This window comes from Aplidium turbinatum, chromosome 7 (genome assembly GCF_918807975.1).
Source record: "Aplidium turbinatum chromosome 7, kaAplTurb1.1, whole genome shotgun sequence".
Lineage (NCBI taxonomy): Eukaryota > Metazoa > Chordata > Ascidiacea > Aplousobranchia > Polyclinidae > Aplidium > Aplidium turbinatum.
In genome coordinates this window covers 31,896,224-31,909,381 of record NC_137478.1, presented here as the reverse complement: position 1 = coordinate 31,909,381, position 13,158 = coordinate 31,896,224, and the positions used below count along the sequence as shown (strand labels likewise).

Sequence of the window (13,158 nt, the reverse complement as noted above, 5' to 3'; positions counted from 1 at the left end):
CATGTATGTCAATTTGTGATTGTGTATTGGCTAAACAAGTACAGCAAGCCTATTTCAATATGCATTCTTCCCCAGTGCTGTGTGAGTAGACTAAGCTAAAAGTGTAACAATTCGGTACTCATCATGCCAAATCGGTGTGTTGTATATGGCTGTTCATCTGGCGGTTCTTCTACTGATAAAATTTCTTTGTTCCATTTTCCGAAAAAATCGTACCATAAAAAAGAAATGGAACAAGTTTGTAAACACCACAAGAGTGTGGCCAGGATCAACAGAGTCCAGCACAATATGTCGACTCCATTTCAAGGAAACAGATTTTCAAAATCTTATTCAATTTGACATGGGTCATGCCACACATCTCAAATTAAACCGTACTGCATGCCCTTCAATTTTTCCAAGCAAAAACATTTCAACTTTGCAACCGTTGTATTCAAAGTCCAGTGGAGAGACAACTCCACAACAAAATTGCACTTTATCGATGCGACCGGCTGCTAGGAAGCGTCAAGTTGTTGAGGTAATTTTAAGCTAGCAATTATATTACTACATGTTTGTTATAAAGTACCGTACATAAGTAGTGAAGTAGCATCCTTGAGAAATTGTTTTCTATACACTTTACAATATGTATGCTGCCTGCTGGTATAATGATTCCCAGCTACATGCAGCTTTAAAACGTCCCATGTAATTAATTCATTAAGTGCATTAACAAAAAAAGTCCTTCATATACATTGTTGCTTTCTTTTTCAGTTACTGGCTAGCACGAGTGTTGACAATGAAGAAGCTGAACACACTAAATTGCAGGAAGATGCAATGGTAATGTTTAGTGTATAAATGTGGGTTTTATTTGTTACTGTTTTTGTGCTGTTTATAATGTGCTATTGTGCGTTCTTTCGTTTCTAGTTGTCCCGGTATTCTAATGTGTCATGCCAAACAGAAATGGTTACTTGTGATGCTGCAACACAATATGACGTGTTAGATTTCCGTGTTTGTTCATCAAAAGGATTCCAAGCTGCCTTGAAGCCAAGGAGTGCGGCGAAAGGTAAGAAATGTAACTCTATAAAATCATCAACAGTATCATAGCCGATGCGACCTTTGATGAACTAGCTGCTCAGTTCGTAAGGTTTTCCAATGTTCCCTTTGTCGCGCAGTGTTCCAAAGTGTTCTTGGTTGGCTGATTAATGTATTGAAATTAGATATAAATGTTGTTCGTTGTCTGCCACGAGCACGTTTCCCGAGAAGACGACCGCTTAAACAGAGATTTTCGAAATCTTCTTTTCTGATAATATAGCTTTGGTAGAGAGGTACTTTTTAAAAACCATAGACAGACAATCGATAACAACTTAATAACATTGAATTGCATAATTCAAAATTAATACAGAAATGAAATAGATACATAATTTCGAACGTTTTCGGCAAAACTTTCTGCCCTCTTCAGGAAAATATCTTAATTCATCTAAACAAAACAATTATTCAATGCCATATATTATATTGATAATGTATTCAAGAAATTTGAGTTGCCTTTGAGTTATGTTGCTCAATAGTTCCTTATCTTAATGTACCTGGTTTAAAATATATACTGTATAACATATTATGAAATAACAGTAATGTACATTTTAATAGCTTTGGAAAGAGAAGTGATGCCAAATAATACTGTAAAAGTAGCTTTGCTTGATTTGAAATATGTTTATTGCAGCATCTCAGGCGAATGCCCTGGTATCAACACAATCTGTAGGTGTGAACTGCAACTTGCAAGAAAGAAATGAAGTTCACCAGATTACCTTACTTCCACTCCCAAAAAAGCAAGAATGGCTTTGCAAGACATATCTTTTGACGACAATGAAATGCACGATCCAAATTTCTCATTTCATACATTTTCGGAGGTGTCTACCAATGAACGTAGTGGAAAGCCGGGATAAGTTTGTAAACAACGATACTGTTATCTGTTATAGATATTTTATGAATGCATCCTGATGTATGGAAACACACACATACTGTAAGCGGAAGGGCTCAATCTTTTCTTTAAAATAATGTCATTGATAAGAAGTTTTTGTGTAGTTTGAGTTGTATTGCTTGCTGTCACCAATACATTGGTGTTGCTGTAAAATAATCTAAAACAGTTCACTTGCACTGTTTAGATCTTCCAGTTCCTCGTCAAACACTTCTCCAATTGACGAGAAGAAGTACATTGTATTTGCTACGAAGCTGATGGAATTGTTCAAGATTTGTCCGGTCTGCCAAACTGCAACAAATGCTACTGTTGCTGGTTGTGGGACATGCATAACCATGTCTGCCAAACTGTCATAACCAGTCTGCCAAACTGCTACAAATGCTACTGTTGCTGGTTGTGGGACATGCATAACCATAACAGAAGTTTGCTCTATGCCTGAGTGCAACTATTCCAGAGTCTGGTCAAGTCAGCCAATGATGGGACAGATTCCAGCAGGAAATTTACTACTTGTGGGTTCCATCTTTACTAACGGCTTATCGTACCACAGGTAAAAACATTTACTTACTTGCAGCAACTCTTCGAGTTTCCTTGTACAGCCCTGAAATAAATACTTTCCGCTTTTGCAATTTTTCACCTGAAAGAAATTACATTCAAATGAAAATTACGACTTGCCATCATCACTTTTGCTGACGCACAGCCACACCATTGCCAAACAGCACATTAGCTTTATCAATGAATCATTGTAAGTTCAGAAAATAATTTCTTTACTGAAATTTTTATTACACTTTCACTGCCAAATGACTAGATATCTAGTCATTTGTGATGTAATTGTTCACCCCATGACATCATAATGCCCCAAAAATCCTGATGTGTTGCCAATCCTGGAGCCTGACAGGTTGCTTCAATTTTAAACTAAAAAAAAACGTTTTTTAACCCATTTCCCCGTCAAATCTTTAAAAATTAAATAGAAATCAAAACACCAATCAGTGTGAAGCTTGAAATTCAGCAATAACTTCTAAGTCTGATGCCAGAGCTATGATGCCAGGCTACTAGTATAAAGTTAGGCTACTAGTCAAAAAAAGTGTATTGATCAATGCACATAGGTCATGTAAAAGAGCTTACTTTTTATCTAGCAAGGTAATTGAAATATTCTATTATATTTTAAGGTTTAGACTAATTTACCTATTCGTTTAGGGTCACTAAACTGCTTACCGGTACTAGCTAGAAGTCCTGTAGGCTACCTAAACCTAGTAGCTAAAAAAATCCAAGCAAACATTTTCTTATGAACATAGGCCATGACCATGCTATGTCTGTCAACAAAACTGTTGAATGTAATGTAAAGGCTAACCAAACGTGGTAGCCTATAGGTTTCATCGAAAGGAAATATGTTTGCAACCGCCTAATTGGTTAAGTTAAACTTTGGTACAGTAGCCTAGCTACCAGCTAGCTAAACTTAACATTTTTACATCGTTTCAACGTCGCCAGACGTTGAAATCGTGTAAAAAGGTAACTTTTGCTGACTAGCTATAGGTTGCAACTGAAAAACATTTACAAAAGCCATTCAATTTGTTCAAAGAACCGAATTAGCCTAGCAGTTCGTATTTAGCCTACATTGATTCAATGTTTGAATACGTTGAATCACTCAGTTGGCCATTTGTTTTTCTTTACAGTGATTTCACGTCTGAACAGGTTGATTCAATGCAAAAAAAAAACTGTTTAGCTGACTGGCGTGCTTGTAAATGCAATAGTCATTTCAACGATCAATTGCAACACCGATTTTGCTCCAAAATTACAAAGTGCGTTTCAATCGTTTGGCAACATATTTTTTCATTACTATGGTAACAAGAGGAGGAGGAAAACTTCTCCTATTTTTTCAAAACGCCGGCAGTGAAAGTGTTAAATTTTATCTATTATTAACTTAAATCATTAATTAATTAATCAACAATCTTGGTGTGCAAATGAACTTTTCAGCGTACTAAGTGAAGAAATAAAGTAGCCTGTGTTTTAAGTTACTTCATATAGTGTTGTTAAAGTCCTAATTTTCGCACAAATGTCAAGTATCCTATACTTTACCTGGCGAAGGTTGTCGTGTTTGCTGGGAAGGTTCTTGGCGTGGTAAAGCAACGGATTCTTCTGAAGGGAACTGGATGGTTGAAGAATCTATAAAAATGAAAACAGGTTTGCAATCGCTAAAGTATAGATTTTAAAAGTTACTCAAAGCTTACTTTATGAAGTTTATTAATCCTCCAACCCAGGGCTAGACAGACAATTGATTGCCAGCGTAGTCTCATAGTTTTTAACACGTGCTGTGATTAACTGGGCAATGAAAATTTTTTCAAATGCTTGATTCGTTTTACTGCATAACATATTTTTTACGATTTTGTAGTTTTCTCTAATTTTAAGTCTTTTTTTTTCTGCGCAAAACTGTATATTTTTAACCCTGTTAGTGTTTACGTGAGCAATACATAGCCTAACTTGTTATTTTTTAAAAGGTTTAACAAGCGCTAGATGTACAGCCGAAAGTGTTTACAAATTTTATTTTATGTCATGCTGAATGCTGTGTTTAAGAAACACAAAAACTAAACAAATTTTAAGAGTTAATTTTCAGCATTATAACTATAGATATGCAAATCAAAGATAAAAATGGAAAATGAGAAACAGTGAGCTCTTTGCAACAATGATTTTTTTATCAATCGTAAAGTTACCATTTCCTGTGCTTGGATCCAGCAAAAGACCGCATAGAAATTGTACAACAATGGACCAATGATCATTGAGCAGATTGTTTTGGACGAAGGAAGCGAACTCTCTTGATGGCACGTGATGACAAAGATACAAAGCTGAGAAGTATTCCTGGAAGGTTTGATGTGTGAAATACAATTGATGGTTACCTTCCAGCAGAGGACATTTTTTGTTGGATCCTAATAAAGGTACCACAAAATCCTGAACTTCGCTGATGGTCAGATTCTTTTGTCTAAGAGTTCTAGCATCAATAAGTACTGTACCCTCTTTTGTCGCTTTATAGGCGATTGCAGACAATTTCATAACAATTTCATCCGACAAAGAACCTGCATGGTCAGACGCTTTAAGATGTTTAAGCACAGAATGAAACACTTTGGTCATTGTGGAAATGCACTTCAGTTGTCCAGATAAACCCAATGAAGCTCTGACATAAAGTTGTAACATAAGTGGGTTGTGGCATAATGATTCTAGCTGGGGTGCTTTACTGGTTAAAGATTCCCAGAGTTCGTTGGCTTTACTCTGGTTATTTATTAAAGCATTAAACAGTTTCCTCATATCTAAAGAATTTAAATCACGAAGAAAGAAAATAAGATTTGGTCTGCAGTTTTTAGGAACGGAAAGCATCGCGTGTGGACGAGAAGTGAAGATGAGGTGGCAGTGAAGTAGAAATTGTCCTTGGCAAAGGCATGAAACTAGTTCCTGAGAAGTAAGAGAGCTGTTGATGTTGTATTGCTTTACAGTTTTTATGATACTCCATTCCACTTGATCAAATCCGTCAAGAATGATACAAACTTTTTTTGGATTGTTTTTGATCCATTCAAAAGCAGAAGTAGCTTCGTTATGGTTTAAGTTATAGTTGTTATCTCCCAATAAAAATTGTTGCAAAGTGAATGTGTCTTCATAACAGTCGCTCATGTTCATGAAAAGCTTCCTTAAAACAACAAGATCACCACACTGACAAAGATGCCTAGCCAGGCGCTTGGACAGAATAGTTTTCCCTGCCCCAGGATATCCAATTACTGACACAAAATCGTTCTTTTGAGCATCCGAAACTAATTTATCAAAGTCAACTTTTTCGTCAGATTTTGTTAGTTTAAATTCATGGGTTTTAGGATCATATTTGTTGTCATCGGGAACAAGATTTCCTTCGTAAAATTGAACCAAAAAAAGTTCAGCACACACTTCTGGCAAACCATCCGATGAGACGTTAAAATGGCACAGGTCGACGTCATATTCAGGATCATACAGCTTGAGGGTTGTTTCTTTCAGCTTTTCTATTCCGATGTTTGAGCCTAAAAAACAAAAAATCAAATTTGTTAAATTTTTGCATTAAAAAGTAGCAAACGTGGATCTTGACGTTTTTCAATTTTTTTCTTTCAGTTTTTCCCGCACATCCTACAGATGTAACAACTGCGGAAAAAATATTCAAAATCAAAAAAAAAATTATATAACTGAAAATGTATTGTAAGAAAACACATCTATTAGTATTCACCTTTTGTTAGGTTTTAATAAGCTGTTAGTAAACTTATCTTTATGGAACATAAGATAAACAAAAGATGCGCACACACTACACAGCATGCAACGCTTTCTACCCAGATCTGGTCCAGAATGCCTACAGATGAAGTGCGTACCGCAAATGTATGAATGGTTTTGACACAAGGGACATAAAACATGTTCTCATAAAATTGCAAAATATCCCCCCTCCTTCCATTTCCACATTGTGTCAACCCCTTTCCTCCTTGTCCGTGCGGATAACGATATCTCCGTGCGGATTACGATATCTCTTGTCCGTGCGGATTACGATATCTTGTCTTGTCTTGTCCGTCCGATATCTTGTCTTGTCAGATTTACTTGTCCGTGCGGATTACGATATCTCCGAAGTGTAAGTGGCCATGGTAGTTCTATCAACTTGTATTGCTTGCTTGAGACTATACAATATACTACTTCAACTGGAGTGGTGGTTTAGAAACCTTCTGTAGTCAACAATTTCTGATCCTCACGAAGTTCAAAGCTGAAAAAGCTTGATACAAAATTGGATTATTATACCACACTTTTCTTTTCTTTACAACACTCTCTTTCGACTGCATGCAATACATGTTGGCCTAATCTAGTCATCTTCGCCTATGACCAGAGGTGGGCAAAAAGTAGCGCTTCTCCCGCTACCGCTACTTTGGAAAAAAAGTAGCGCCGCTACTGCAGACATTATTCCAACTAAAAAGTAGCGCCGCTACCGCTACTTTCACCAAAAAAGTAGCGGTAGCGGGAGAGGCGCTACTTTTTGCCCACCTCTGCCTATGACATATAGAACATATACGTGGCTTCAATATTTTTGCTGATGTTACAGGCAGGACTGAGGAGTCGAAAGGATTTTGACGTGTCCGGAGTCGGAGTTGTTAAGAAAGACCGACTTTATACAAAACCATTTACAATAAAATTTCAAGTCGCCGTTGCAATTTCTATCACAAATTAAGTGAAATCAACTTTTTTGAAAATGAAAAAAAAAATCTGGCAACCTTCATAAATCTGGAAACAGTGAAGTCGGATTGGGCCAGTTACAAACCAAGGAGTCGGGATCGTATATTTTTCGCCCGACTCCACAGCTCTGGTTACCGGGTTGAACAAATTTGTTAAATACGCCCCTGCTGCTTTTGGAGCCAAACTTCATGGCATCAATCGGTTATACTTGCTGAACTAGGAACATAAAGTTTATGTGAGATATGGACTACAAGGTACGGTGCCGGTAGGAAACGGCCTCCCAAAAATTTTTCCAGTTAGATCTCTAAGATCCACAACAAGAGTCATTATAACCTCCAACTATTTCCAGGAGATACTGACTGTAACAAACATGGTTTTCTGCTCATTTCTAATCTACTGCTGGAGGCTTGAGGCAATTTGTAATCCCCCAACTTCCCCTTGACTGGGGGAAGGTGGGAGGGTCTTTGGGGACTGGACGGACGTTTTTTATAGACAGCCCCTAATGGTGAAGCTTAAATAAAGATTCGTTTAAACCTACTTTGTCGATGCAAGGGGTGAGAAGATGCAGAAGTTGATCTCGGTGTTGTTTGCTCATAATGCTCATTGTGAGAAGTTGCTTCCAATGTACCTTTATTAACATGTGATCAAAGTTAATTAATGAAACTGCAATTATATTATCTGCGACGGTTGAATAACATTATGCTTCTTTATAATCAGTGGAATCTACAACTTTTACATTGATTTGACGTCTGCAGATGCTGAATCAATGTAAAAACTCGAATCAGCAAAACCTGTTGTTTTTACATTAATTCAACGTCTGCAGACGCTGAATCAATGTAAAATTCTAATCAGCACAATCCGTTACTTTTACATTGATTTAACATCAGGTTCTTATGGTGAGTAGTGACAAGTATTTTTCACCCAATCCAGATATCAAAGACGTTTAGTATAAAATGAAGGCGTAAAACAATGTCATTTCTATATTCAGAAGCAGTAACGGACAGTAACACTAACACTGATTCAACAAGATTGAGATTTCAAATCAACTTTTGTCTGACAGATATCATATTAACAGTGGCTCAGTAGTTGCCACTAATTGTTCAGACGCAGCAGGGAAGCTAGAAACAAATTCATTGCAGTTTCAAGGGAGTAAAAGTTGTATAAGAGAACATGAACAATGTTTGCCACCACCTTCCATCCTTAGATTCACAAACAAAACCGGTTACTTATTTTATTGCGTCAAAATGACGGCCGTCTAGATTTGGTTGTGACGTCATCTGACTGAACAATTCAATTTCTAAATTTGAAACAAAAAGCTTTAACAAAAACTTCTACTGTAATTTATCCAATCGAAAGTGTTGTAGCTTTTTTGTTTTTGGGGGTGGCATGTGGCTGATTGCCTTCCTGGATCCGCTACTGCACACAGCAGATTATCTAATACACTTTCAAAATAGAAATCTTGTAATTATATATTAAGAAAAAAATAGGTAGAATACCTTAACATATTAACGTCCACCTTGTAGAGTACAAGTCAATTCAAAGAGAAACAAGAATTTATTTGCTAAACTTCCATGTGAGATCAACTAAAGCATTAATAGTTTTCAAAGTTTTTCTGGTCCAGCTTGAAATTATCGTGTTGCAGTTGCAGATTCGCGATCTGCAACACGATAATTTTCGACGCATAAGTATCTGCTTTACGTGGATCCCTTAAAAACTTTACGTTTATTTAAGGTTAAATGTGTCAAACCCCTTTTTAATTAATTATACATTATACTGATTCTATTCAGCTAATATGATTTCTGCTCCTCATATCAATTTATTATCATTCAACATTTGACCAACTTGGTCCTTCTAAGGTTAATCATTCAACATAAACGTTTACAGTATTTAAGCTTTCTTGCTTTAAAATTTCACTTCCATACAAGCAGTGCAGTAGCCTATTCGTAAAAAAAGCACAGGGTATACTGTCAGATTTGCCAAAGTGATAAATAATAGGCTACCGGTACACCACTTGCAAAATTATAATATTTATTTTACCATAACATGATCGAATTATCAACATCAAAATTGGACGAGAGGTACAAAATTGTTTATTTTTCTATGAATATATTCCAACTGGGTTTTTTTCGATCATTTATCGGTCATTAACCGATTTTTTAGCAAATCGTCAGAAAAAAATATATACCGTAGTCAATTCGGTCAAAATATCCGAAAAAATATATGACCAAAAATGATCGAAATAAATAAACAATAACCGAATTTTTTCAAGTCATTTCGGACAAATGACCGAAGAGTCTCAGCGAGAAAAAAAAACGGCATTCCAAACAGCCTGCCGAGAGGAATCTATATCTTTATCCTCTTTACAAATTTGGGATCTAATATCCTTAGCTGATCGGTGGTTTAGCAGCCAAGATCTTACATATTTTTAGCGGTAAATTGAGCCACAGGTGGTCCATTGCAATTAATAAACATCGAACAGCTCACATTATCAATAAGCAAAGATGCTCTTAAACCTGTGATAATATTGCTCATTAAACTGAAACCACGTTCACGTTATGCTGTGGAACAAGGTAAACTTGAAATAGCTGTCAAAAGAGGCTTCAAATTATTGGGCACAATTTTAACTTTTTTACTAAAGTCTCTTAATCCTTGGATTGATTGCATTTCGTAATTGTCAATGTGTCTACAAGTTGCTCTCACCTCTGCTTTTCCATGACGCAAATTTTTTTCTATCATTTTTTCAGGTTTCAAGTTAGCAATATCAACCAGTAGCTGACCAGTGAACACTGTCAGGGGTCCTCAAAGGGTTAAGTACGGTAGTTAGTTAGTAGTTGTCAAGAATCAGTAAGGATAGCAATGATAGCATAGGCACTCGCTTTGGAAAACCAGAGGGTATACTATAGCTGCTCGAAAAAGCAGAGACTATACTGCGTATACCGCCGTATACCCTCGAATACAGCACTGCATACAAGTCAACTCCTAATGCAGCAAAGCTTTGACAGATTTGTAGTCCACTCAGGTGCTTACAGTACATTGTACAATCACTGACAAACATAATGGCATTTAAACATTGAATCAACATCAAACCGCGCGATACCAATTAAGCCTCATAGCGTTTGATAAAGAAAATTATTTATTCATTAAGATTTTATTTTATTTATTTAAATTTAACATAGCATCGTTTGTGAAAGAAGAGTGAATTCCGGCGCCTTATCGTGAGCCAAACATTTGTGGATCCAGTTTTGAGTTTGAATAGTGTCAGAAATTCATTTTTAATTTATTTTCTACCCACCAGGTAAAAGATAAAAAAAAAGGGGATTGTTTTATTTTACAATCTAATGATCCAAGTTTGTAAAAATGAAAATTTTAATTTGGTTTAATGCAATCTTTAAGTTAGTAAACGTAATTTAACAATTTAATTAACACAGAGTTAGCTTACAATCTATATATTCATTGTATTTCTATGTTTTTATAAACCGGAATGGCCTGTTTCGGCTAGTCCGATTCGGCTAGTTCCCTATTCGGGTACAGTCTTTCTCGGCTAGTTCCCTATTCGCCAAATTTTTGAAAATCCAACCATAATACTTCTGTGATACAACAAAATCCTTCTGTAAATCTAACTAACCAGCCGAAAAAGACTGCAGCCGAATCGGACTAGCCGAATCGGACCAGCCGAATCGGACCAGCCGAATCGGACTAGCCGAATAGTAGCAGACCCTTATAAACAGCAGCAAGACGTGGGTTAGTTGATTGGTATGAAATAGGCGACATTACGATTATATATTTTGTGTTGGAAAATCAGTAATATTCGTTAGCAAGCAAGAGAAAGAGAGAACGCCTTCCCAGAGATTTGTGATATTAGTTTGATTTATAGCCTAACTATAAAACTGGGTGAAAAATTAAGTTTTTATCCCCAATCGTAGACTCAAATAAATCGAAAAACAAAGTTATGTGTGCGACAGTAGAGCGAGCGAGGGAAGAATTGTAGGAAGACATCAATCCACTACTCTTTATAAAAACCAAAAACTTTTCTAAGTAAAGAATTGCAAGGTGGCTATGGTTACTATGTAGCACAAGTTTATTGCATGTTTGTTGGAAAAAGTGTCGCTTCACATTTGAGTTTTTCTGGTTTGACGTTTTCATATTTCACACTTGTAAGTCTTCCTAAAAAGTCGGCTGATTATTTCGTCAACCACGAAGGTTTATGGAATAGCAGCATCTGTTCGAAAGGGAGCATGAGAGTTTGAAGAAATGTTGAGTAAAAAAAATGTTTTAAAGAAAAGAAGAAAAGGTTAAAAAGAATTGATCTAACAAGATCGAAATCGCTTGTTCAGCCGCATGATATTGCACTGACTCTCGTGAAATTAGATTTATTTGTATTGATAATATTTCGAATTTATGCTTTTGGGAATAATCCTCTAAAATCTGCGAAGAGCTATATTGTTAGGTTTTATGTGACTTGGCATAATTTTATCTCGGAAAAATCTTTGTTGTTAAGGTTATAAGTGGCTGTGCATAGTTGTGCGAATACAGGTACAGTAGTTAGTGTTAATACATAGGCTACAAAAGTAAATTATAATATAAAAGGTATTCTTTGCAAAACATGTCTCAGGAAAAAAAAAACATCTCACCTGGCGGATGATGGTGGTGGATTACGGTATAAGATCGATTGTCTATTGGATTCTGAACAACCATTCCAGCTGAAAGTATGCTGTTTTCAACTTGTCCGACATGAATTGATGGTCCAGAAGACAAACCACTGCCAGATGCCACCGGCAGTTCCTGAAAAATACGAGTTTGGAAGAAACTGTTTAAACAGTTGAAAACATATCAGCAGTTAAAAAAATAGCCAATCAAAACAAAATTATCAAAACTCATCCAGTTTTTCCATGTGGGATATAAAAATTCAATCTTTGTGACGGCACAAAGCAATTTCTCAAAACAACCACATAGGCTACTGTAAAAGGTTTGGAATAAGTCACAAGGGGGGCGTGGGGCCACATTGTACAAACTACAACATCGAGCGGCCACCGCTAACTGCATGATTATTATCCAAAAAACACAGACATTGTGTTTATTTAGTGAGCAACGATTTGTTACTGATGTTGACTCACCTCAGCATTTCTGCTCTGAGTTTGGCCTTCCAGGTTGTGAATCTCCATAGTATCTGGAAATTAAACAATGTACAGTAGACAACAGGTATGAACATTTTCAAGGTTTGTCCACCCCGTTAGCTCAGCGCCCGGTGTTGTGTAGGAAAAATGCAAGATCAAGCTGCGGCGGTTCCAGGCCCGTAGCCAGCCGGGGGCCAGGGGGCCTCGCCCCCCCCTTGAAAAAATTCCCCCCTGGCAAAATCCCAACATTCTCGAGCAACAGCTACAATTATAATGATTTTGCCCATCTTTCCCGTTGCAGAGCTCCAACCTAGGCCCAATTAACTACAATTGTTTAGTTTAGTCAACAGCTAAGAATTAAGATGATTAAACAATTTCGCCCCTCCCCCCTACCCCCTCCTTTGGCAACCTCAACATGTTCAATTCAACCAAGGCTAACACATGTTAGGTTGGTAGAAAAATTGTCAGAAACTGTGCAAAATAGAAATGTTTTGGGAAAGAATGATAACCTAACAAAGAGGGAATGGTTTTCCAGCAGGCCTACAAACCGGTACAAATTAGGCTATTTGATATCAGCTGTCGCTATTCTCGGTACACCATAGCCTACTTAGGCTAATACTTAATTTTAAGGGTCGGCGATAACCAATTAGTGCAGTGATAAATCAAATTTGTGCAGTGATAAATCGCAAAATGTGCAGTGACAAAGCAAGTGGTTTTTGAAGACAACGCATACAAAATATAAACCCGTAATCTTTTAAGCAGTGTTTATTTTTTCTCTTCAATTCAATCAGTGTAAATAAATTTTGTTTCTAGTTTTCTGATCTGTGAAGTGTTCAACCTTGCAGAAGATATTGCTACATTTGGATCTAGCACTGCCCTTTGTGAGTG

The 13,158-nt window shown here is 36.7% G+C and overlaps 1 protein-coding gene across 1 annotated transcript in view; it reads right to left on the bottom strand.

Moving 5' to 3' along the window:
* Window positions 1–13,158, bottom strand: part of LOC145773988 (uncharacterized) — a 32,136-nt gene that overhangs the window by 13,156 nt on the left and 5,822 nt on the right. Inside the window, exons 2-7 of the mRNA XM_082585117.1 lie at window positions 12,271–12,323; window positions 11,788–11,938; window positions 7,695–7,784; window positions 4,648–5,973; window positions 4,016–4,102; window positions 2,508–2,576 (exon numbers count right to left, since the gene is read on the bottom strand). Of these exons, the coding sequence (XP_082441243.1) occupies window positions 2,508–2,576; window positions 4,016–4,102; window positions 4,648–5,973; window positions 7,695–7,784; window positions 11,788–11,938; window positions 12,271–12,323 (1,776 nt within the window). The remainder of the gene's footprint in view (window positions 1–2,507; window positions 2,577–4,015; window positions 4,103–4,647; window positions 5,974–7,694; window positions 7,785–11,787; window positions 11,939–12,270; window positions 12,324–13,158) is intronic.